Source organism: Lithobates pipiens, unplaced genomic scaffold (genome assembly GCF_037356315.1).
Source record: "Lithobates pipiens isolate NorthernLeopardFrog02 unplaced genomic scaffold, aLitPip1_a1.2 Scaffold_16, whole genome shotgun sequence".
In the NCBI taxonomy this organism is placed as follows: domain Eukaryota; kingdom Metazoa; phylum Chordata; class Amphibia; order Anura; family Ranidae; genus Lithobates; species Lithobates pipiens.
This window is the reverse complement of record NW_027507748.1, coordinates 173939-201157: the sequence shown is the minus strand read 5'-3', so window position 1 is coordinate 201157 and position 27219 is coordinate 173939. Positions and strand designations below refer to the sequence as shown.

The following is a 27219-nucleotide window of genomic DNA, read 5'->3' as shown; positions in this document are numbered from 1 at the left end:
TATTTTTTTTTTGCATTGGTGTCATTTGTGACTGTAATAACTGTTAGGGCAGTTAGAGTTAGCCCCCTTTAGTTCTAATGTACCCCCCTAACCCCCCCAATAAAGGTTTAACCCCGTGATCACCCCCCGTCGCCAGTGTCACTAAGGCTGGGTTCACATTGCAGCGGTTTATGAGAACGAATGTGATTCGCACCGCACTGCAGTGCAAATCACATCCGATCTCTGTGCGATTCGAGTTCAGCCATTCGCCGCACCCGCCGCACCCGCCACACCCGCCGCACCCGCCGCAAATTCGCACGGGACCCTTTTTTTGGCCCGCAGCAGAATCGGATCGCATGGGTGTTCACACCATGCGATCCGAGTTTGCAGATCGCACTGCGATATGCGAACTGATCTGGGGGTGTCAGTAACATTTCACTGACACTCCCAGCAGTTCGCATAGGGCAGTGTGAACTGCCGCCGGGAGGCATGCGATGCGGGAACCCGCCGCGGATTCGCAGCGTTTCCGCATCGCTCCAGTGTGAACCCAGCCTAATAAGCGATCATTTTTCTGATCGCCGTATTAGTGTCACAGGTGACGCTAGTTAGGCAGGTAGGTATTTAGGTTCGCCGCAGCTTTTTATAGCGCCAGGGACCCCCATATACTACCGCATAAAGCCCCCTGATTGCCCCCTAGTTAACCCTTTCACCAGTGATCACCATATAACTGTTACAGGTGACGCTGGTTGGTTAGTTATTTTTTTATAGTTTCAGGGCACCTGCCATTTATTACCTAATAAAGGTTTAACCCCCTGATCACCCGGCGGGTGTCATTTGTGACTAATAACTGTTAGGGCAGTTAGGGTTAGCCCCCTTTAGTTCTAAGGTACCCCCCTAACCCCCCCAATAAAGGTTTAACCCCGTGATCACCCCCCGTCGCCAGTGTCACTAAGGCTGGGTTCACATTGCAGCGGTTTATGAGAACGGATGTGATTCGCACCGCACTGCAGTGCAAATCACATCCGATCTCTGTGCGATTCGAGTTCAGCCATTCGCCGCACCCGCCGCACCCGCCGCAAATTCGCACGGGACCCTTTTTTTGGCCCGCAGCAGAATCGGATCGCATGGGTGTTCACACCATGCGATCCGAGTTTGCAGATCGCACTGCGATATGCGAACTGATCTGGGGGTGTCAGTAACATTTCACTGACACTCCCAGCAGTTCGCATAGGGCAGTGTGAACTGCCGCCGGGAGGCATGCGATGCGGGAACCCGCCGCGCATTCGTGGCGTTCCCGCATCGCTCCAGTGTGAACCCAGCCTAATAAGCGATCGTTTTTCTGATCGCTGTATTAGTGTCACAGGTGACGCTAGTTAGGCAGGTAGGTATTTAGGTTCGCTGCAGCTTTTTATAGCGCCAGGGACCCCCATATACTACCGCATAAAGCCCCCTAATTGCCCCCTAGTTAACCCTTTCACCAGTGATCACCATATAACTGTTACAGGTGACGCTGGTTGGTTAGTTATTTTTTTATAGTTTCAGGGCACCCGCCATTTATTACCTAGTCTCACTAGTGTACCCCTAAATTTAGGGGTGTCTACTTTCCAAAATGGGGTCATTTGGGGGGGGTTTGTGCCATCTTGGCATTTTATGGCCTTCAAAACTGTAACGCCCTTAGAAAGCCTGAAGGCGGTGCTTGGTTTTCGGGGCCCCGTACGCGGCTAGGCTCCCAAAAAGTCCCACATATGTGGTATCCCCATACTCAGGAGAAGCAGCAGAATTTATTTTGGGGTGTCATTTCACATATGCCCATGGCATGCGTGAGCAATATATCATTTAGTGACAACTTTGTGAAAAAAAAAAAAAAAAAAAAAAAGTTTGTAATTTTCCCGCAACTTGTGGCAAAATATAAAATATTCCATGGACTCAACATGCCTCTCAGCAAATAGCTTGGGGTGTCTACTTTCTAAAATGGGGTCATTTGTGGGGGTTTTGTGCCATCTTGGCATTTTATGGCCTTCAAAACTGTAATAGGTAGTGAGGAGTGAAATCAAAAAATTACGCCCTTAGAAAGCCTGAAGGCGGTGCTTGGTTTTCGGGGCCCCGTACGCGGCTAGGCTCCCAAAAAGTCCCACATATGTGGTATCCCCGTACTCAGGAGAAGCAGCAGAATTTATTTTGGGGTGTCATTTCACATATGCCCATGGCATGCATGAGCAATATATCATTTAGTGACAACTTTGTTAAAAAAAAAAAAAAAAAAAAAAAGTTTGTAATTTTCCCGCAACTTGTGGCAAAATATAAAATATTCCATGAACTCAACATGCCTCTCAGCAAATAGCTTGGGGTGTCTACTTTCTAAAATGGGGTCATTTGTGGGGGTTTTGTGCCATCTTGGCATTTTATGGCCTTCAAAACTGTAATAGGTAGTGAGAAGTGAACTCAAAAATTTACGCCCTTAGAAAGCCTGAAGGCGGTGCTTGGTTTTCGGGGCCCCGTACGCGGCTAGGCTCCCAAAAAGTCCCACATATGTGGTATCCCCATACTCAGGAGAAGCAGCAGAATTTATTTTGGGGTGTCATTTCACATACGCCCATAGCATGTGTGAGCAATATATCATTTAGTGACAACTTTGTGTAAAAAAAAAAAAAAATTTTTTTTTTTGTCATTATTCAATCGCTTGAGCCAAAAAAATAAAATATTCAATGGGCTCAACATGCCTCTTATCAATTTCCTTAGGGGGTCTACTTTCCAAAATGGGGTCATTTGGGGGGGTTTTGTACTGCCCTGCCATTTTAGCACCTCAAGAAATGAGATAGGCAGTCGTAAACTAAAAGCTGCGTAAATTCCAGAAAACGTACCTTAGTTTGTAGATGTGACAACTTTTGCGCAAACCAATAAATATACAATTATTGACTTTTTTTTTACCAAAGACATGTGGCTGAATACATTTTGGCCTAAATTTATGACTAAAATTGAGTTTATTGGATTTTTCTAATAACAAAAAGTAGAAAATATCATTTTTTTTCAAAATTTGCGGTCTTTTTACGTTTATATCGCAAAAAATAAAAATCGCAGAGGCAATCAAATACCATCAAAAGAAAGCTCTATTTGTGGGAAGAAAAGGACGCAAATTTTGTTTGGGTACAACATTGCATGACCGCGCAATTACCAGTTAAAGCAGCGCAGTGCCAAAGTGTAAAAAGACCTCTGGTCATTTACCAGCAAAATGGTCCGGTCTGAAAGTGGTTAAGAATGCGTCTCGTAGCATCTGTGGATTGTCTGCCTTCTATAAATCCCACCTGATCTTGTTTGATAAGATGGGGGAGAACCTTTGCCATTCTATTCGCGACAAGTTTTGCATACAGCTTAACATCCGTATTTAATAGTGATATGGGTCTAAAATTTTGGGCACAATTTGGTTCCTTTCCTGGTTTTGGTAAAGTAATAATTGTTGCTTGCAACATTTCTTCAGGAAAGGAGGCTAAGGAGGCAGCATCCTGGAAGACCCTCAGAAGGTATGGGACCAATGAGTCTTTGAATTGTTTGTAATATTCGGGGGAATAACCATCTGGACCTGGCGATTTTCCGTTGGGAAGTTTAGCTATAGCGTCTTTAATCTCAAGCACAGTAAATGGGGAATTTAGCATGTCCAAATCCTCAGGCTTAACCACCGGTAGTATGATATCCGATAAGAAAGAGTCAATTGAGGTCAAAGACGGTTGAACAACACTAGTGTCTCTTCCAATGTTGTATAGGGCCTCGTAATAATCTTTAAAAGTGTCAGCTATTTCTTTAGGGTTAATGTGTTTCATCTTGGTCTTATGATGAGTTAAAAAAGGGATTTTTTGTTTAACAATTTTATCTTTCAATTGATTAGCTAACAATTTGCCTGCTTTATTGCCGTGCATGTAAAAATTCGCTTTAAGTTTATGTAAATTTCTGGTATGTTGGGAAATTAGTAGGTTTCTGAGCTCCTCTCTCGCTTTATAAAGCTTGGAGCTGGTGTCCGCCGTAGGCGACAGCTTGTTTAGAGAGTCTAAACGTTTAATTTCGTTCAGTAATTCTTCCAGACTATGCCTCCTTTTCCTCCGCAAATCTGCACTATGTTTCAACAGGATTCCCCGCATAAATGCCTTGTGGGATAACCACAAGGTAGATGGATTCACGTCAGGTTTGTCATTAAAGTGAAAAAACTCCTTGATGGAGTTATTCAAGTCCGATGCAAGCGCCGGGTCCGCAAACAGTAGGGTGTCATTACGCCATCTGTTTGCTCTAGTAGTAAACTGTTGAGTGCCCACTGTCACAGATACCGGCGCGTGATCGGACCATGAGATTTGACCTATGTCTGAGTATGATATTTTTTGCAATAGGAACTTGTCCACTAGAAAAGTGTCTATTCTCGAGTATGACAGATGTACTTTCGAATAAAAGGAAAAATCTCTTTCATTTGAATGCTGACATCTCCAGACATCGAACAGGTCATTTTTACACATAAAGTCGTTTAAGGAAGATCTAACCGCCCCTCCGCCCCCAGATCTAGAAACGTCCATCTGGGGGTCGGCAACGACGTTCAGATCCCCACATAATATCAGATGACCATACAGATGAAGTTTCACCCTTTTCCACAGTTTGTGCAAAAAAACTAACTGGTGGCAGTTAGGTGCATATGCATTAACGATAGTATAGGCAACTCCCCCTATTTCACACAGTAAAATAATATACCTGCCCTCTTCATCACTGTAATGAGCTTTGTATTTAAATTCTACTGACTGTTTGATTAGTATAGCTACACCTTTTGTTTTAGATTTGGCACAGGCTAGGTAACAATGGGGAAATTGACTATGAGACAAGAGAGGGTGCCCTTCGTCTTTAAAATGAGTCTCTTGTAAACATAATATATCACACTTTTGGAATTTGGCCTCTTTCCACACCATATGCCGTTTAAAGGGGATATTTAGACCATTAACATTTAGGGACGTGATTTTAAACGCCATTGTCTTACACCGGGCGATAGAGCAAGAAGGGGAGTTAAACTCTCGATACTCAGGAAGGAAACAGTACAATTATCGTGTAAGCAGTAAAGTCTTAGCGAGAGAGAACAATGCTAATGGTAACAACAATGAGTCTCAACACTCTACTCGGAGGTATAGCAACCCCAGTGGTATGTATCACCTATTCACGGTGAAAGTAAAATTTTGCCTTATAAGTAGACTGACAGAAATGTCTCAGTAGACCAAAAAGAAAAAAAAGTCACGATCCAGAAATGTCTGAAAAAGTACGGATGGGTAACAAAAGAAAAACTGAAGAACAGAGTTAAACACAGAAATGTGCCTTAGCACTCAGAATAAAAAGATGCGATTTCCAACGAAATCTGAACAGGTATACTCCTGCTTTTCTCGGGGGGACGATGAACTTGACCATAACGCCGGTACACCCCTCCGGAGCAGGAAAATGAAACAAAAATTGTGGGCACCAACTTGTAGCAAGTTCAGGTATGGCGATCAGGGGTACGCTTACCGTCCATTACCTCTTGTTGAATTTCGTTCTGACGAGGAACGATGTTCCACTTTTCTAGCAGTTGAATTCCTTCTTCCAGATTTGTGATCGTGTAGTCACGGTCTCCTCTCATCACCACCAATTTCGCCGGATATCTCCAACGATATGGAATTTTGTGATTCCTTAAGGGTTTAGTGATCGTCACCAGATTATGTCTGCGCTGCATTGTATGAGCTGAAAGATCTGCAAAAAAAGAAAGTCCTTGCATGGTGTCAGGCATTTGAGTTGCATTTCTGGTCGCTGCCATAAATTTTTCTTTAACATGAAAATAATGGATACGGGCTATAGTATCTCTTGGAAGTTGTTCAGGAATATGTCGGGGTTTCGGTAGCCTATGGATCCTGTCGATTATCAACTCTTCTTCGGTTAAATCTGGCAGTGCATCTTTTATCACTTTGCAAAAAAAGGATATCAGCTCCTGCGGCTTAACTGTTTCGGGGATCCCCCTTATCTTTACATTATTCCTTCTAGAGCGGTCCTCGAGGTCCGCTACCTTTGATTTCAGCCATTGAATATCATCGTCACGGTCATTATGTGCGTCCACCATTGCATTGAAAGTGTCAGTGAATTCGCCCATTTTATTCTCAATATGGGACACTCTGCTGCTGACTTTTTTAACCTCTGATTTGCACTGTTGGACTAATTGTAACATATCGGTATGTATTGCGCCTCTCAGAGTTAGCAACATCTCCTTCATAGTGGAGTCCATAACTGGGGCATTAGTGGTGGGGAAGGCCGCAATGGCGTCTTTAAACTCTAAAGTATCATCTAGTGCTGCATCTTTACCTTCAGAGTCTGAGCCTGCTGGGGATGTATCTGTCAGTTTCTGCCTTGCTTTGGCTGGGCTATTAGAAGCAGACGAGGCTCTGGAATCTGGAGAACGCTGAGTACGCTCTGTTGCTGGAGAGCCATCTCCTCTCCATCCCCCTCTGGCCTGCGGGGAGGACGGACGTGCCGCGCTGGAACTATGGCCGGCGCCATCTTGGCTGACGGCGCGGCCTGCTCGGGCGAAAAAGTTTGTTAATTTACCGGGTTCTCTCCGGTCTTTACGTTTCCTCGGCATTGTCGGGACGTTCAGCGGTACCTCCGTAGTTAGATTATGGGAGAATTCGGTGCCCCACGTCGTTCGGCTGCTCTCCGGAAGGTAGACTCGGCGGGAGCTACTCGCTTACACAGCCATCCACTCCGCCGGCCGGCTCCGCCCCCATCATTTCACTTGTTTTTAATCAATTGTATCCCAATACAACCTATCTTTAAGTTTTATTACATTTTAACCAGTAAACAAACACACAAAATACCCTCTATGACACACTAGGGGTTAAAAAAGCAAAAAAAACAAGAAGGCCAGGCTTGGGGTCAGGACTCTTCTAACTTTACTGACCTCATTTGGGACCTTTCAGTGGAGAAAAAGAAAGTGTCTTACCTGTACATTTATCACACATGGAGATTTTTTGGGCAAAAGTAGAACCAATCAGATCTCTGCATTCTATAATTCTTCTACTGAATGTGTAATGTCCTGTCTAGCCTGTCCTTGTGGTCTCCTGGATGTGGGGCACAATTAGGGCTCTTCATAGCCGATTTGGTGAACAGCGCCGACTGATTGAAGAAGGTTGTTGTAAATATTGTGTGCCCAGAAATTGTACAGAAAGGCACAATAGATGGACAGATGGACTTGTAGTGTGGGGGATGGGGGCCATATCAAAAAGTCATTCCCCTGCAGAGCGTTATAAAAAATGATGTGATGAGAGACCTTCTGGATTTTTCCTCTCAATATCCTATCACTGATGGGTCTTACTGAAGAAATTGGGATGAATTCTATAATATCATATCATTTACAGGCCACCGTCAAACAATGTATGGAGTAGGGATGAGCCGAACACCCCCGGTTCGGTACGCATCAGAACTTTCGAACGGACCGAAAATTCGTACGAATTTTAGAACCCCATTGAAGTCTATGGGACTCGAACGGTCGAAATTAAAAGTGCTAATTTTAATGGCTAATATGCAAGATACTGTCCTAAAAAGGTTTTGGGGACCTGGCTCCTGCCCCAGGGGACATGGGTCAATGCCTAAAATGTTTTTAAAAGTGGCCGTTTTGGTGGGAGCACTGATTTTAATGATGATTAAAGTGAAAAAAAAAGTGAAATATTCCTTTAAATATTGTGCCTGGGGTTGTCTATAGTATGCCTGTGAAGTGCCACGTGGTTCCCATGTTTAGAACAGTCCCTGCACAAAATTACATTTAACGGAAAAAAGTCATTTAAAACTGCTTGCGTTTTTAATGTAATATCTGGTTCCGACAATATGGATGAAAATCATTGAGAAAAATGGCATGGGTAGCCCCCCTGCCCATTATCAGCCCCATATTAAAAAAAGGAAAGACGTGGGGCCCCCAGGCCCTATATACTCAGAACAGCAGTATACAGGCGGTGCAAACAAGACAGGGACTGTGTAGGTTTGTTGTGGTAAGTTGAATCTGTTTGTAATTTTGAACTGGTACATTTTTAAAGTGTAGCTCCAGTCAAAAAATCTATTTTTAAGCTTTTTGGAAAACATAGGGAAGGGTTATCACCCCTGTATAATTTGTTTTGTCGTCCATCTTTTTTCATCTCACTTCCTGTTGTCTCCTTCCGTTTGCAAGTAGGAGATATTTGTAAGTTGGATGTTTGAAAGTAGGGGCCTGCCCTATATGCTCTGCAGAAATGGCGGAACAAGGTGTTGGTGTTGCCACAACATTGTAAGCCCTCAAAATGACTCTTGGTGGGTGCTGGAGCACCCTGCTGTGAACGATTATATCAAGAATTGTAATTACATGCCATTGTTGAACAGTGGTAGAAAATTTGACCTTTGGTGGTTGTGGTGCTGGTGCCACAACACTATAAGTCCTCACAGTTACTCTCGGTGGGCACAGGAACGGGCCCTGCTGTGAAATATTATATCAAGAATTGTAATTACATGCCCCTGTTAAACAGGGGCTGAAAAATTGGGCCTTAGGCACTGGTGCTGGTGCCACCACACTGCAACCTCTTCCATATACTCTAGTTGTGGTGCAGGAATGAGCCCTGCTGCAAAGCATTGCATCAAAAATTGTAATTAAACGCCCCTGTTAAACAGGGGCTGAAAAATTGGGCTATAGGCACTGGTACTGGTGCCATGACACTGCAACCTCTCCCATATACTCTAGTTGTATTGCAGGAATGAGCCCTGCTGCAAAGCATTGCATCAAAAATTTTAATTAAACGCCCTTGTTAAACAGGGGCTGAAAAATTGGGCCTTAGGCACTAGTGCTGTTACCACGATACTGCAACCTCTCCCATATACTCTAGTTGTGGTGCAGGAATGAGCCCTGCTGCAAAGCATTGCATCAAAAATTGTAATTAAACGCCCCTGTTAAACAGGGGCTGAAAAATTGGGCTGGTGGCATCACCCAGAACCAAAAATGTTCTTCCAACATATCAGCGGAGGAGGAAGAGGATAGACAATCAACATAACAGGACAGTCACTCAGCATCAGCATAGGCAGTCTTGAAGGGTTGTGATATTTCAAAAAAATATATATTTGGTTACATCAGCTTCAGGTGCTTGGTAGCTGTGGGTGATCCAAGACTGATTCATCTTTATGAAGGTCAGTTGATCAACCGAGTCGGTGGACAGGCGTACCCTGTGATCGGTAACAAAGCCACCACCAGCACTAAAGGTGCGTTCCGAAAGAACGCTGGATGCAGGACAAGCCAGTAGCTCAATTGCATACTGTGCAAGCTCTGGCGAGTGATCCATCCTCAAGACTCAGTAAGCCAGAGGATTTTCGGTGGGTAAGGTGTCCAAGTCTGACCTTGACCCTAGGTATTCCTGGACCATGTAAATCAGACGCTGGCGATGGTTGCTGGAACCGATCATACCTTGGGGCTGCGGAGTAAAAAATTGTCTGAATGCATTCTGACGGCCACCTTCTCCACCCCTCCTTCTGACCGATGTCTCAGCAACACGTTGTCCAGGACCAGGAGTTTGTAACCTCCCAGTCTCTGGGAACGCGTTGCACAGACCTTTCTGCAAGGCCTCCCGGAGATGTCTCATCCTCTGCTCCCTCTGCGATGGCAAGATAAGGTCTGCAACCTTACCCTTGTACCATGGATCAAGGAGAGTGGCCAGCCAGTAATGGTCCCTCTCCTTGATCCGAAGAATACGAGGATCCTTCCGCAAGCTTTGCAGGATCAGGGAGGCCATGCAGCGTAGGTTAGCCGAGGCATTCGGTCCGGAGTCCTCTTAGTCACTAAGGACAACATGATCCGCAGCTACCTCCTCCCAGCCACGTACAAGTCCACGGGTTTCTTGTGACTGTAAATCATCCCTACAAGACTGCTGATGCTGAGTGCCAGCCTCCACCTCCATGCTGACACAATCATCCTCCTCTTCCTCGTCCTCTTCCTGTGTGATGGGTGGGACAGCAGGAACACTGTCTGGATAAAGGGGGCCTTGAGAGGCAAGGAAGTCCTCCTCTTCCTGCCTCTGTTCTGCCTCAAGTGCCCTGTGCATTATTCCACGCAGCGTATGCTCCAACAGGTGGACAAGAGGTACAGTGTCACTGATGCATGCACTGTCACTGCTCACCATTCTTGTGGCCTCCTCAAATGGTGACAGGACAGTGCATGCATCCCTGATCATGCCCCACTGGCGTGGTAAGAAAAAACCGAGCTCCCCTGACCCTGTCCTGGTGCTGTAGTCGCACAGGTACTCATTGATGGCCCTCTGCTGTGTGTGCAGCTGCTGCAGCATGGCCAACATTGAGTTCCACCTGGTGGGCATGTCACATATAAGGCGGTTCTTGGGCAGGTTTAACTCCTTTTGGAGCTCAGCCAGCCGAGCACAGGCATTAAATGATCAGCAGAAATGCACACAGACTTTCCTGGCCTGCTTCAGGACATCCTGTAAGCCCGGGTACCTGCCCAAGAACCGCTGCACCACCAGGTAAAGAATGTGAGCCACACAGGGCACATGGGTCATTTGTCCCTGTCGGAGGGCGGAGAGGAGGTTGGTGCCATTGTCACAAACCACCATTCCTGGCTTAAGCTGGCATGGCGTCAACCACCTCTCGGCTTGCCCCTGCAGAGCTGACAAAACATTCGCCCCAGTATGGCTCCTGTCCCCCAAACAAACCAGCGCAAGCACAGCATGGCATCGTTTTGCCTGTGCACTTGCGTAGCCCCTTGAACGCCTATGGAGCACCGCTGGTTCTGAGGACAGAGCACTGGAAGAGGCCATGGAGGAAGAAGAAGAGGAGGGGGTGGAGGAGAGAGGTGTGTCACAGCCAGTAGTAGCATTTTGGAGGCGTGGTGGCGGAACAACCTCCAACACTACTGCACCTTGTCCTGCATCCTTCCCAGCTGCCAGAAGAGTGACCCAATGGGCCATGAAAGACAGGTAACGTCCCTGTCCATGCTTGCTGGACCATGAGTCAGCGGTGATATGCACCTTACCACTCACCGCCCTGTCCAGCGAGGCAAGGACATTGCCTTCCACATGCCGGTAGAGAGCCAAAATCACCTTCTGTGAGAAAAAGGGGCGTTTGGGGACCTGCCACTGAGGAACCGCACATTGCACAAACTCACGGAAGGGGGCCGAGTCTACCAACTGAAATGGCAGCAGTTGTAGTGCTAGCAATTTAGCCAAGCTAACATTCAACCGCTGGGCATGTGGATGGCTGGGAGTGAACTTCTTTCAACGGTCCAGCAGCTGGGGCAGGGACATTTGCCTGCTATAATCAGACGTGGGTGTACCGCTAGCAGAGTGCCCGGAAGCACTTGGCTGTGACACACCTAATTCTACACCTTCATTCCTCTCAGAGCAGGTTTCAGAGAGGACTAAAGGTCTAGTGGGGTTGGAGATCCCAGCTGATGAGGAGCAAGGAGAGGTCCGCTTTGTTCTTTGGTGTGGGTCTTTGAGGTACGCTTGCCAATGAGCTGCATGGAAGGTCAACATATGTCTGGGCAAGCATGTGGTGCCCAAGCGGCTGATGTTTTGGCCACGCGAGATACGCTTGAGACATATGTTGCAAATAGCAGCGGTGCGATCTGATGCACTCGTCTCAAAAAAGGTCCGCACCAAAGAACTTTTAGAATAACGTGCAGAGGCAGCGTCCTGCACAGGCAGAGCTCTGCGGTGTGATTCAGTCGGTGTGCTGCCCCTAAGCTGGCCCCAGGAGGGCATCCTGCCTTTTGGACATGTGCCTCCTCCTCCTCCTCCTCCCTCTTACCAGGCACCCACGTGGAGTCAGTGCCCTCATCATCACCTCCCTCTTCATCGCTGGAGCAAACCTGGCAGTATGCTGCAGCTTTTGGAACATGACTGCCAGATTGCTGTCCTTCTTGAGCATCCCCTCTCTCTGTGCTAACACTACTGCCTTCCTCTAGCTGAGTATCATCATCAGAGCCTACAAAACACTGGGCATCCTCCTGGAGCATGTACCCAACACTGTGCTCAAAGAGTTCAGGGGACTCCTCAGGAGGACGTGGTGGGTCTAGGGAAGGAGTCACTGATGATGACATTGAGATGAGGGAAGACAATGCGTTGGCAGCTGCTTTGCTAGTACCCTGAGCCTGGGTAAGAGAGGATGAGGAGGATGAATAGGGCTTGGTCATCCACTCCACTAATTCTTCGGCATGATGCGGCTCAACATGTCCAGCTGCCGAAAATAAGGACAAGCGTGTCCCATGGCCACGTGCTGTTGATGACGATGCATCGCGTCCACGACCAGCACTGTTGTCTCTAGACACAGAGCCCGCTTGCCCTCTTTTATCGGCTTGTGCCTGTCTGCCTCTCCTAGTTGGCCTTCCAGACATGGTAATGGCCTGAAGGGAGATGGGAAAACCAGCAATTGGGTAGTGTATATTGTGCTGGAGGCACACAACACCCACTAACTCCTGCAGATGGCAGATGGCTCAATTAGAGAAGAGCTATATAGGTGGATAATGGTGTATACTGTTGTCAGGGCACACAGACAACACCCACAATCTCCTACAGCTGACTGAAAGCTCTATTACAGAAGAGCAATATAGCTATCTATATAGGTGGATATAACGGTGTATTCTGCGGTCAGGGCACACAGACAACACCCACAATCTCCTACAGCTGACTGAAATCTCTATTACAGAAGAGCAATATAGCTAGCTATATAGGTAGATATAATGGCGTATACTGCGGTCAGGGCATGCAGACAACACCCACAAACTCCTGCAGATTGCTAAAAGCTCAATTACAGAAGAGCAAGAACGCTAAATTGGCCGATAATGAACGGTGTATACTGTGTTGAAGGTACTTGGAGAACACCCACTAACTCCTATAGATGCCAACACACTACATAAGGCCACCGTGCTGGCGGCCTTATATAGTGTGGGGCGTGTACTACACAGCCTGAGCTATTAATTGGCCACAGGCATCCTGCCTGTGGCCAATCATGCCTCTCCTCGCTGCCAGCACTGTGATTGGCCAAGCATTGCGGGCCACAGTGCATGCTTGGCCAATCATGAGCCAGCAATGCACTGCGATGGCGAATTTGGCGCGAACGGCCCATAACGTTCGGTATTCGCCGAACGTGCGAACATCAAGCTCATCCCTAATCAGCAGTGAGCATTCTAGTGTTTGCTAGGTAATCCAAGAGGAAGCCACCTCTGACCTCACCTGCTCAACTAAGCTTCCTGAAAGGAATACATGTGGAGGTGGTGAACTACAAGACCCAGCGAGCCAAATCACTGCCTGAACACACAAAACATGGAAGGAGAGAGTGCCAACACCTGCCTAATGAAGGTATATACAGTCATTTATACTGCCAGTAATACACAGTCATTTATACTGCACCTTTTTATCCCAGCACCAAGGGAACCCACACTCCTCAGGAGATTTACTGCCTCTATGGGGGGGTCTTCTGATAAGGGAGAGGCTGAACCCGAACAGGATGGATGGTGAAAAAATAAATAAATAAAAACAAAATAAAAATAAATAAATAAACGTTAAAAGGTGTCCAGAGCGAGGACGAAAAAAGAACACTGGTGTGGGCACACAGCCGCCCCATATGGGCTAGGAAAAAGGTTGTCCTGGAGGGGTCAGAGGGGGCAGAGCTGACCCATAGTAGGTTGACTTGGGGAGGTCCAGGAAATCACATTATGGGAAGATTAGAAAAGTATAAAAAAAAAGAAAAGCAGAAATGAATGAAGTATACATAGCTCCCAACTGTCCCTGATTTGGAGGGAGTGTCCCTCTGCCCCCCTCATTTGTCCCTCATTTTGGTCTAATCTGTATAATGGTATATAAAATGTATTATTCATCCAAATTCTGAATTGCTGCATTTGTAAATTCCAAAAGCCAATATAAAGGAATAGTAGTGGTAAAAAAAAAGCACTTGTGTCCTATGGCCACATACTTTTGCTAATACAATATCTAAAAGAAACGTTGGGACTTTATATGAAGCACAGCTAAGAATGTAAAAATAGAAACCACATGATTAAGGGTGCCAAAAAGCATATACATTAAATTAAAAAAAATCAATAATAAATAAAATAATACAATTCAAAAATCTTTAATAATTTGTTATACATGATAATAACACAATTGATAACCAATCTATAAGTAAAAGAATATTGATACATGATAGCACAATTATACTAGTTTATACTAGTTCATGAACAGCATGATTAGGTTAATAACATAATTCAAAACCAGTCTATAAATAGTAAAATCCTGGTAGCACGGTAAAGCGATTATGCTGATTTATAAACACAACCATAGCAATAATAATCAATTGATAAACATTAGCAAAAATAAGTTGATATCACTTATTGCGGCATCTCAAGATCACGTGATTAATAGATGTAGCATAAGGCTAGGGCTCTACGGGTTTCGTGGGGGAGTCCCATTCATCAGGAGCACTCGCATACATAATCATCTATAATAATAAAATAATATAAAGGGTTAACAGGGTGAACAATCACTGGACACCGAGGAAAACAAAAGTAAAAGTACAAGTGTATACATAACGTATAACACTCTTACCAGAGAATACAGGCTAGTAATAAGATAATAGTATTAGAGGTTGCGGACGCCATGGGGAAGTCATACCTCCCACGGGAGCTGAGGCAACATAAACACGGCCACATGAAGGCCCGGGGATGCAGCATGTGGAGCGATAGTGACGTTGTGATTCACAGTTGGTAATAAGATAAGAGAATAAATGATGCTGTATGTGTACCAGTCCCATAACATGTACTGTAAGAAATAATAAAAAGTAAAAGAAATCAATAAAAATGAAATGTAAAAGTGTGATTGTGTTAAGTGCAAAAAAAAGGCCGTTCTTGGGCAGAACCAGCCCAAGCCAAGTGAGGGCTATAGTGTGACAGCCCAAACGAATGTGAGGAGAAATAAAAAAATGAATGAAAAAATAAGAATGTACATTTGCCTTAGATCTCGAAAGGAGATCATGGGAGCCGGTGTGTGTGTGTATCTCAAAATCAAAGTGAGGTGTGTGCTCCACCAGCATGCAGTCCCAATGGCCAAGGATAACCGCAGTATGCCGCCAACGCCACGCTGCATTATGAAACAGAGGGAAGGAAGGCGGAGCCACCACCCGGGCGCACAGTGTCACTCAACAGTTGGCGCTCAAAGTCCTCCCTTGTGTCAAAACCTGATAGACAAACAAGCACAACAGCGCGCGGCGCCATGACAACGCCGCACGTGGACGTCCGGCATCATGTGACGCCACACACTCGATGCACGGGCGTGGCGTTGATGTGTGGGTGGCACCGCCCACCACCCCAACCAAGGGGGGAGGCAGAGGGAGGGGTCATACCAAACATCGCAGCTCCCGAGGAGGCAGAACCCAGGAGTCCACAAAACAAAACACAAAACTAATAGCAAAAAATCCAAAATGTCCAGCAAAAGTCTCCCTGCAATAGTGAAACCTCAATATAGTTAATACAATTAATAGACTGTATGCTACCTTAGCTAATGTGCTTCCATCCCTGAATCATGTCATCAAGAAAGGGGGGAAAGAGGGATTTGGGACTTTGTATGAGGCAATGAATGGATACGTTCATCTGCCTCCATCCCTAATGTATATACAATATCTAAAAGAAAAGTTGGGACTTTATATGAAGCACAGCTAAGAATGTAAAAATATAAACCACATGAATACGTTGGGAAGTTGCTCCTTCACTTTCTTTTGCTAACCAAAGCCCTCCCCTTCCTGTAAAAATATAACTTATTCTCCTCCCCGCTCCAAGCCTGCCCCCTACAACTACTGACCTATCCTGTGCCCTTAACTAGGGCCTAAAAAGCTCCTTTTAACCCCTGTCATGCAGGCCCTACGTCTAGTGCATTCTTTCTTTTCACTCCGGGCCTTTCTAAAGGGAAGGGAAAGGTCACACGTCACTCACCTGGACAAGGGTCTTGTGTCTGATTGGTGGATCTCTCACTTATGTTGTTCTTTGCTGAACATCTGATATTCCAGGAATGGGGCGGTGACACAGGAGGCACAGTGACACGGACTGTCCGCTCTGAGCTGGTGACATTATATACCTCCAATCCTCCACTCACAGTCAGGTAGATGGAGGGGTCAGTCCCGTTCTCCACCCAGCAGGAGATCTCAGCGCTGTCATTCTGGAGACACCTCACATCCAGGACTGGATCTGATAGCGGAACTAAGAGACACAGAGATGGGGAGATCGGTAACATTGTACTATAATGAAATATGATTTCCCCTGTAATACCCCGTCCACCCCAATCCATTACAGTCATAAAAAGTCACAGAATTCCTGAAATATCTTTGCTGCAGAAACTTTTATTGCAAGATCCTAAAGGGGCCAATTATGTGATCGGGATTCCTAGGCTTTGGTTGATCTCTAAAGGAGACCATCAGCCAAAAAAAATCTACTCCTTCCTGGGGGGCGTGGCCAGCCATGGAGCAAGGTGGCTGCTTAACCACCCAGCTCTGCTCAGCCCCGGGACAAACAGCTGCTCCCAGGACTTACCAGCAGCAGCTCCCTCTCCCTGATGCACCGGAGGGGAGCCCTCATCCTCAGCGACTGGATGGTATGTCCAAGAGGAAATACCTCAGCCTCCACAAGCTGCGCCACCTCACCGAATATTTCCCACAGCCGGCCATGCAATCATCCATCATCATTTCCTATCATGGTGACCACACAGGAAGTGAATAGAAATCCTCCCAATATGGAGCAAGACAGCAATAAAAAACTGCCAGAAGTTCTAACTCTTCTTATCTCTGTTATATTAGTTTATAAAAAGTCTTAGCTGGAATTGGGCTTCATCTACAAATGTTCTGGTAGATTTATTGGGGGAAAATAGAAGGTCTCACAATTATAAATTGTGAGATTATGAAGCAGCTCATTCTGGTGTCCTCCTCACATTATGTACTTGTATGACCTCTTCTACTGAATGTTGGGTCTCTGTTTAGGTTTTTTATCTCTGTCTCTCTGCATAAAAACTGTATTTTATATTAGGACTTGTTCTGTGGTTTGGTCAGTGGTGAAGGGTTGGTTGCCAGTGTTCAGGGTTCCTCCCTTTGGATGCAAGTCCAAAACCACTCAAAGCTGACAACAAATCATAGGTGTTGGAGACATTGCCCACCCCGCAACTGCATGTATGCAATGTATGCTGGTACGCAAGTCCAAGACGGATCAGTTGGGAAAAGGGATCAAGGTAATTTTGGGGAGTGTGCCTGGCCTGGCAGTATGCCCGGTCAAGGTTATACGGGAGTGGATGGTTTTATGGCCTCCTGGTAGTGGTCCTTTGTTGATTCATGAAACTGGTTTGCCGTTGTCACAATATCAGTTTGTGGTGATCTTCAAGAAGTGCTTGGAAATGGGGGTTATCAGTTGGTGACTATGTGTCCCATTCTTTCAGAATTGGGGCGGAAACGAAGGCCTCATGCTGGGGTTTGAGTGATAAAATACTACAGCAGATTGGGCGATAGGAGTCTCATCGTTTCAGGTTGTATGTCCGCCCCATCTCCTGTAGGGGGAGAAAGGGTAGGGAGAGTCCTGTCTCAGACACTGGCTGCAAGGACCCTTTTCTGTCTAAATTCACCTTTTTTTTTGGTATTGATATATTAATCTTTCTTTTGTTACATTGTTGCGAGACTGTTCTCTTGAATGTTAATTTTGAACAATACACAATCCTTAAAAGAGCTAATCACACTGACCTCCGGAGATGGACTGTCTGGTCACCTAGGCTGCCTTAAGTGCTGGCTTAATTAACATGTTAATTGTGTAATTGTTTTTTAAATTGTTGCTATAGGGGAGGGGGGAGTAACCATGAGCAGCCCTACCTCGTTATCTACCCCTTGTGTAAAATGTGTATAAAAGGCATTGGATTCTGTCCAATAAAGGCATTCAAGATTCTACAAGCTATTTTCGGCTAGACTTGTATACAGTGCAGCTATGATAATATATCTCTCTGATAGTCAGATTGGAGGAAGCGGGATGTACTGACGGAAGCACTCAATCGGAGTGTGGGATCGGATCCGTCACAAGTCCTATATGGTTTTTGTCATGTATGTTTTGTGTGCCAGGGCCTGTCTTTTCTAGGTACTTGCATGACGGGTATGTGATGGTGATTGTCCTCTGGGTTTACGTTTCTGTGTTTTTCTTTCTTTTCAGCCCCTACCTGTCTGACGTGGATCCTGGGCCATTCCTATGTACACTGGGGGGAAAGGAGGGCATTGGTCAGACCAGAGGGCCATCAGTTGGGTTTCTCCAGGGAAGAGGCCAGGGTGAGGTAGATTGTCATTCCGGGTATGCTATGGTCCATAGTTATCCGGGAAATTCAATGGTACGCTCACTTGGACAGGCCACCGGATGTGTTATTATTACATGTTGGGGGTCAACGACCTTTGCCTTTGGACTTCTAGGGAGCTGATTAGGGACATCAAGTGGGATTTCCTTCGACTCTGATTGGCTTTTCCTGATACGGTCATAATTTGGTCGGATATCATCAGGAGAGCAACATGCGGGGGCCCTGTCAGTGGACCGCATTAATAAAACAAGGATAAAGGTCAACAAGGCTGTGGTGAAGTTTGTGGTCAGGAACACAGGGAGGGTGGCCTGGCATCTGGAGTTATAGGGGGACAATGGCATTTATTTGAGGGGAGATGGGGTTCACTGTCAGGGGTGGGAATAGATATGTGTTTCCTTGGGCTCCAGGAATGTCTCCAGTGGGCTTTGCGGCTGTGGCGGGTCGCCCATGCGTAAGGGATCACTGGCGGGCGTCTGTGGCAGGGGTCTCTGGTTCCTGAAGGTCGGAATGGTGATGGTAGATATATATATGTAGCACCGGCTCCTAAAGAGCACACGCTATGTGTTTTCTTTTTTCTATTTAAAATTCCTAAAGCCATAGTTGGGTTTTAGGGTAAATTATACCAAAATGATGGTTTCAGTACCAGTCTACCTAGATTGCACTGGGTTCTGCTTGGCCACAGGTGTCGCTGTCACCACTGGCAAGTATGAGAACACAATTTAGCTAGGCACATTGAGTGCCATTCTTTCTTGGAACCAGCCCAGTGGGAGTGTCGTCTTGCTGTGCATTCTGGGAGAGGGTACTTAAGGTACTGACATCACGTGCTTCTGGGTTCCGGTCCAGAAGATCCTTCTGTCTGTTTGGTCCTGGTCCTCCTGACCAGCCCCCATGGCCCTCATGGCCTGGGGTGCGGATCCACCCAATTCCAAGTCTCAGGGCTGGCTGGCACGAGGCAAAGTAATTTGGAGGAGGATTCAAAGGTAATCCGGTGCCGTCTCATCTGTGGAGAGGCCCAGAAACTGGAGAAGCACCCAGGGGAGGACTCTTCGGGAGAAGGCCACACATAAGGCTGGCTTCTCAGAAGGAGCCTTGAGGCTCAGTTGAATGACACCAAGTGAATCTACACTCATACGGTATCGCTGAACCGGCTGCGAGATACTGGTACTGTATGATAGCTCTCTAAATATGTCTGCGTCCTTCAGTTACATTCAAGTCTGTGGCAGAGACTTTGTTCAAGTGTTCTACATGCAAGTCTGTGGCAGAGACTTTGCCCTGTTCAAACATCTATCGGCTGCTGGGCCTAGTGAGAGGAGGTCTATCCGGTAGCTGTGAGAATCCAGTTGTGGACGGTAATTCTCTGGATTTCTATAGTGAAAGACTTCCCATCTTCTGCAGTTTCAAGAGTACCTGAACTTACTACCTAACCCTCTACCCTTCATTGAGAGACTGTTTTGTTTACTACTTTTCAAATAAATATCCCAAAAGTGGATCCAGTGTCAGTTTCTGAAATTCTTTGGGTCATCTACCTCAGGAAACCCCTAGATGTACATAAGGTCAAGAAGGTAACGGTACACCCAATCAAACCAACCGCTCCTTGGGGGGTCAGTGCTACATATATATAGATATATACTATCTGGTACGGTATGGGTTGGGACCTATCTCGGGATGGGTACCTTTCCCTAATTGGTAATTGGACTATCGGTCATCGAGCTGAAGGTACAAGAAGGAGGTATGCATTTGTCCCTGTGCTGAATGGATCCCGGCTAGGGGTCAGGATGCTGTGATGGTGATCAGCAGATGAGATAGTGGGGCCTTATTTCAGGAACCGCAGACATAGAAATTCTTTCTGGTTAAAAAATGTATGTTGTTTGAAATGTTTTATATATGTGTAGCGATGACACATTGGACAAAGTGTTTGTCATGTACACATTTAGATTTTGGCTCAGAACAGTAAAGGAGTTCTGAGGGTTCATTGTGTAGGTTTAACTTTGACATCAGTTTGGCTGGGCTGTGTTAGAGCTCTGCCTGGTCATGTGTACAGTGAGGTGCACATGACAGGCTCAGAACCAGGCCTAGTTGGACGATTTAGGTATCAGCCAATCAGTGGGTGCGCCGAGCCCCGCTGAGGAGTCTGGGGGAAGGGTACTTAAGATGTTGAAGTCATGTGTTCTGGGTTCATACGTGAGGCCCTAGTGGTCTGTTCCTGATTCTGGACCGGGGTAGCCCTGCATATAAACAAGGGGGGATAAGGGAGGGATAGAGACCCCTATGTACAAGAGGAAGTGGGAAAAAGATGTGGGAGATATCTCCGAAATACAATGGAATGAAATTCTTGAACTGGCTCCGTTGGTATCACTCTCTCCCTCTCAGAGGATGTCACATCTGTTCTTATTATATAGAACCTATTATACTCCCCGTAAACTTTTTCAATTTGGCCGACGGCCAGATGCAAGCTGCCCCCGGTGTGGGGACATGGAGGGAGACATGATTCATATGTTTTGGAGATGCCCGAAGTTGATCCGCTACTGGACGGAGGTGACAGGAACCATTGATCGGGTTTTTGGAACCTCCACCAGGATGGAGGTGAAGTATTGTCTCCTGGGATTAGTTGAGGGAGTTGGAAACCCGGGAAGCAGCCAGACGGCAGTCCTGAGATGCCTATTTCAGGCAAGGAAATTGATTGCCCTAAGATGGTTGTCGGTGTAGCCTCCGTCCGGTAGAGAATGGATAAATAGCATGAATGTGGTAATTCTTAAAGAGAAAGCGTGATATATAAAACAAGGGACTTTAAAGAAATATGACAAGATGTGGAAACCTTGGTGGGATGCCAGAGGGATTGATATATGAATAATAATAGTGTGAAAAATAAATATTTTAACGATGAAAAGTGACCCAATAAGAATTAAAGTAAGAGGGCAAATGAAGAGGGTGGAAGTGTGCGAGAATGGGGATGGGAGGGAAGATTGATAGAGTGGGAATCTAGATTATATGGAACATCAGCTAGGGTGACCCTCATGAAACCAATCCCCTCTTAGATCACCCACGATATGAATCATCCTTTTTTATATTTTTTATCTGATAAGGTGATGGGAGGGGGGGACTGAGGGGATGTTCAATTTTGATGTATTTTGTAAACAAAATAAATATCTTAATAAAGAAATAAAGTTAAACAAAAACCACACTGTCGAGGACAGGAGTCAGTCTCACACCCAAGTATTTGAGTACTTCCGATACCCATTTAAAGGAAAAATTCTGTTGGGCCAGAGTCAGTAAAGGCCCCGGTAGGGTAAGATTCATCGCCTCCGATTTATTGCAATTGATCTTTACATGAGACACGTAGCCATATAGGGAGAAGGCCTGAAGCAAATTAGGTATGGATGTATGCGGATGAGTCAAAAAGAATAATAAATCATCCGCATACGCGGCAATTTTGTAGGTTTTGGGGCCAGCTTTAAAACCAGATATGGATGGGGTGCTATTCATGGTGCGGATGAAAGGTTCCAACGTCAGAATGAATAAAAGGGGTGATAGTGGGCATCCCTGCCTGGTACCATTCCGCACCTGCACTTTACCAGACAGGGATCCATTGATTTTTAGATTCATTGTTGGATTCTGATACAGGGAAGATATCCAGGCTAACATATGTGGCTTCAGGACAACGTATGCACAGGTGGCCAAAAGGTAGTCCCAAGAGACCCTGTCGAAGGCTTTCTCTGCGTCGGTTGACAGGAAAAAGCCCCCGAGTCCCACCTTATGGCAGTGAGTAATCAGATCAAGAGCCTTCATCACATTGTCCCTGGCCTCCCTACCCGGGACAAACCCCACCTGCTGTAGTCCAATCAGTTGTGGGAGGAAAGGACTTAATCTGTTTGCTACAATCTTTGCGAGGATTTTTAAATCTAGATTCAAAAGGGAAATTGGCCTGTAACTGGCACAATCTGTTGGGTCTTTGCCCGGTTTAGGTATTACCGTAACATGCGCCTCCAGAAATGTTTCTGGTAGTTGACGTGGTACCATTAAGAAGTTTAGTGTATTTAATAGGGGCTCGGTCAAGATATCGCTAAAAGTTTTAAAATAGTGAGCTGAGAACCAATCAGGGCCAGGGCTCCTGCCAGATTTAAGGTTTTTGATTGTGTCTGTCAGTTCAGCTGAAGTGATTGGCCCCTCTAAGGACTCTGCTTCCTCTGGGGTAAGGGTGGGCATTCCACTCTGAGTTAAATAATCCCCAATAATGTGACCCCTATCCCCTCTAAGCTCAGGAGGTCTGTGTAGGTTTGGGATGTTGTAAAGCTTGGCGTAAAATTGTTGGAAAAAAGGCTGCAATGTCCTCAGTGCGATTGGTCAAATTGCCCTCTGTAGTCTTGATTGCTATGATGTTATTGGCCAGAGAGGCCTCTTTCAGAGCTTTAGCCAGTAGCCTACCCCTCTTATCCCCATGTTCGTAATACACCTTTTTTTTTTAAAAAAAGCTCTCTTTTACTTTTTGAATCTAAAATAGTCTGCAATTCTTGACGTAGGGATAGGAGTTCCTCTGCTACTGTCTCATCTAAAGATTGCTTATGTTGGCTGTCAAGGTCTGCAATCCAGATCGCTAGTGACTGAACCTTGTTTTCAGCTTCCTTTTTACGGCTTGCTCCCAGGGAGATCAGTTCCCCCCTCAAGACGCACTTGTGCGCCTCCCAGATGGTTAGGGGGGAAAGGTCCTCCGAGGAGTTGTCCACAGAATAATTACGTAAAGTGTCTGTTAATCTGGTCTTAATGTCGAGGTCAGTAAGGAGGGAGGGATTCAACCTCCACGTGCACGGTTTAGAACCGGGGGTCGTCATTTAATAGTCAGAGCGACAGGAGCATGATCAGAAAATGATTGTATGCCTATGTGGGCTTCTAAGAAGTCAGGGAGGTCCCTTTGGGTCAGAAACACATAGTCGATTCGGGAGTGCTTTCTGTGTGGTACCGAGTAGTGTGTAAAATCTCGCCCTCTCAGATGGGTCATCCTCCATGAGTCAATCAAGGTAAGGGAAAATATGGAAGCCTTAATTTGTTTCAGTGCATGGTAAGAAAGGCTTGATTTCTCTGTGGACGTGTCCTGCAGTGGATGAAGAGGGATATTAAAATCACCTCCCAACAGCACTTGTCCCGAGGCAAAACCCCTCAACTCGTCAATCATATTATTGCAAAAAGTTACATGTGCCCTATTGGGAAAATACACGTTTGCTAAAGTCAGGGGAGAGGAGCCCCACATCCACTTCAGAAATAGGAACCTATCACCTGGGTCTGCTAGCTGCTGGGTCACCTCGAAGCCTGCTGATTTATTTATAAGTATGGAAACCCCCTTGGTTTTTGCCCCTGGGTTCGTAGCGTGGTAAACTTTTGCGAAATTTTTGTGAAATAGATTAGGGATTTTGTTAGCATGAAAATGTGTCTCCTGCAAGAATACAAAAAGGGATTTTACCTTATTGAGTTCTCTGAGTAAGGATGTCCTTTTCTCCGGGATATTCAGACCATGCACATTAAGGGAAATCACGGTTGGGGCATGTCCCAAGGAAGAATAAGCCATCTTGCTGGCCTGTGCACAGACCTCGTATTCTCCCGCACAGAGGGAAAAAAAAGTCGGGGGAAGGGGATGGGGAAGAGGCAGAAAGAGAAGAGAAGCTAAGCCAAAACAGACAGAGAGTAAAGTGAGAAAAGGAGAAGAAAGGCCCCAAGTAGGGGCACCAACCAAATTAAGTAAGAGATCTGCCTACAGTCGGGCAACTGCAAGCTCAAAATTATCTTGTGAGTACTAGCTGCGCCAAACTAAACAACGCAGAACCCACTTTCGGGGAAGCACGGGAGGCGCGCCACTCAGGCGTCAACTGTCTCTAGACAATACTGCAAACGTTGAACCTAAATAAGAAAATAAATTAAAAACACAAAACCATAACTATCTAGAGACCCGCAAACCCATTTTCAGCAAAATGACATGAACAAGTTAACAATGGCATCTCTGGCATAGAAGCTTAACAAGATATCAGCTGACCGCTAACAATCAGGCAATAGCACACTGGCTAACCCTCTCATAGGAGTGTTAGCTCTAATAGGTCTGGGAATATCCCGGACGTGGAGCAAAAGTACCGAACCCAGTGTATAACTAGAAGAGGGACAGGCCCTCTAAGTTTGGAGCACACAAAAAAAAAAAAATGTGTCAGTTATAAGGCGGATTCAGTACAACAGTAAAGGGCAGCCTTACAGCAAGGAAAGACAGTAGTATATGAGCTACTATCCACCGGAGTCAAAGCCACTCTACTCCTAAGTCAAACTGTGAGGGCACAGTGAAAAAAGTCAGGTCTGGTTCCGGTGCCTGGACTGCTTAGGTGCGTGTGGCGAACGGCCCGTATTGGAGCTTCATTGCTTCCCAAATTTGCTTTTCTTTGACATAGGTTTGGTGGGGGTGTTGTGAGGTGTACTATCCGGGCTTCGCTCCATAGGGGGATCCCTGAACTCTGTGTACCACTCCGGAAGTTCAGTGAGTGGGATGTGCAGATTCGTGCAAAAATCAGGGAGGTCACTCGGCATCCGCAAAATATGTTGCCTGCCACCCACCGTCGCCTGCAGCATGAAAGGGAACTGCCATTTATAGACGATTCCCTTCCCTCTCAGCACATCAAGCATTGGGCACAACGCTCTCCTATTTCACAGGGTGATCGGTGATAGGTCCTGGTACAAGGCTAAAGTACTGTCATTAAAGAGAATTTGATCACTCCTCCGGGCATGAGCTAAAATGTCCTCATTTAGGGGAAAGCTCTGTAGACAGCAGATGATATCCCTAGGAGGTGCGGCATCTGGTGGTTTCATCCGTAGGGCCCTATGCGCCCACACAAACTCAATGGGGAGTCTAGGGGCTTTTCCAGTAGCTCATTAAAAATTGACTGGAGGGCTGAGGGGATTTGGTAAGCACTGATGGACTCCGGGATTCCCCGCACCCTGAGATTGTTGCGTCTGCCTCTATTGTCGAGGTCTTCAAGATGTCTGTTGATTTAAATAAGATGTTCGGAGTGCGAGGCCATTGTAGCTTCAAGTCTGCGAACGGTCCTGTCCCTTCTGTCCTCAGCCATTTCCAGAGCAGTCATCTTTTCATTAAGGTGGTCGGCTTTTAAATCAGTTATGGCCGAAAAGAGAGTGTTTTTAATGTCCATTGCCATGGTCGTCATATCCCCCAGGGTAAGGGGGTGATTAGCCTGCTCCGCTCCGCTTACCGTGTCCTCGGCTGCCGATTGAGAGCCCTCGCTCAGCTAGTCCTCCTCACCTCGAGCCAGCGCCATCTTAAGAGGTGTTCCACAGCTGGAGCGGGACCTACTGCAGAAGATCTCGTGATACTGCGGGCTGGTAATGCTGACGACGAACGGCGGGATGTGTTGCATGCTCGCTCCGCTCATTTTAGGTCGTGAACGATGCCAGAGATGAGCTCAGGGGCCGCGGGTCTCTCAGAGCTCAGCGTTCAAGCTGCCATTTCCTCCGCACACCAGGCCACGCCCCCTTGATCCAAATTTTTATACTAAATTTGAATTTCAGAAGATGTTTTATATATATATATATATATATATATATATATATATATATATAAAACCACCATATATATATATATATATCTATCTATAACCATCTTCCGAAATTCGAATTTCCTATAGAATGAATTAGAATAGATAAGATTTGAATAGACGAGAATAGACTAGAAAAACAATTGTACAGAATAGTATAAAATATTAATTTATTCTCTATTCCAATCACTGAGTCCAAGTCTTATTCTTCAAGGGGAAACGCTAACCCCAACCCGGACCCCAAGTTGTGTATTGTCCACTTGCCATGACACCTGCCATGAGTGCCACGTGACCAGCCACACATACCACGTAACCTGCCACGTGACCCAGTTGTGGATTGTCCACTTGCCACGTCACCTGCCACAAGTTGTGTATTGACCACTTGCCACGTCACCTGCCACAAGTTGTGTATTTTCCACTTGCCACGAGACCTACCACGAGTGCCACATGACCGGCCACAAGTGCCCCGCAACCTGCCACGTGACCCAGTTGTGGATTGTCCACTTGCCACGTCACCTGCCACAAGTTGTGTATTGTCCACTTGCCACGACACCTACCACTAGTGCCATGTGACCGGCCATGAGTGCCACGTGACAAAGTTGTGGATTGTCTACTTGCCATGTCACCCGCCACAAGTTGTGGGGTTCCTAGCACCAAGTGACCCCGAGATATGGGCAATATGCCAAGTAATTTTCTGCAGCAGAGAATGACATTTTGTGACCCGACTTAGGAGATACGTATCTCGGGGCCACTTGTAGCTAGAAACCCCAAATTTGGTATGCAAACACAGTAGAACTAGCACTACAACATCTCTTTGGGGTTTCTAGCACCAAGTGACCCCGAGATACGTGGCCCCAAAATCAGGTCACAAAATATTTTCGAATCCAGTTTGAAATCATTTTGAATCACGTTGAAATAATTTTGAATGCGACCAATTTTGAATTCGGTAGAAAACTAAACAAAATCTGAAAACAAATTTAACGAATTTAACTAATATAACTAAACTAAATTAAAACGAAACAAAACAATTTTTTCTCCTTTTGCACATGTCTATACTAGCGTGGTGCTAAATGTAAACAACGGCATCAGGGAACCTGGGTGATGTCATAGACCATGTAGGGGTCATGACCTCATCGTGTCAGTGATGTCATAGACCATGTAGAGGTCATGACCTCATTGTGTCAGTGATGTCGTAGACCATGTAGGGGTCATGACCTCATCGTGTCAGTGATGTCATAGACCATGTAGGGGTGATGACCTCATTGTGTCAGTGATGTCATAGACCATGTAGGGGTCATGACCTCATT

The 27219-nt window shown here is 46.0% G+C and overlaps 1 protein-coding gene across 2 annotated transcripts in view; it reads right to left on the bottom strand.

Annotated features, from left to right (window-relative positions):
• Positions 1-14132: 14132 nt before the first annotated feature.
• LOC143981519 (uncharacterized) overlaps positions 14133-27219 on the bottom strand; it is a 147273-nt gene continuing 134186 nt past the window's right edge. For both annotated transcript variants that reach the window (XM_077479388.1, XM_077479389.1), the window contains 2 exons: positions 15959-16222; positions 14133-14472 (listed from right to left, as the gene is read on the bottom strand). In XM_077479388.1, the coding sequence (XP_077335514.1) occupies positions 14447-14472; positions 15959-16222 (290 nt within the window). In that variant the 3' untranslated portion in view covers positions 14133-14446. The remainder of the gene's footprint in view (positions 14473-15958; positions 16223-27219) is intronic.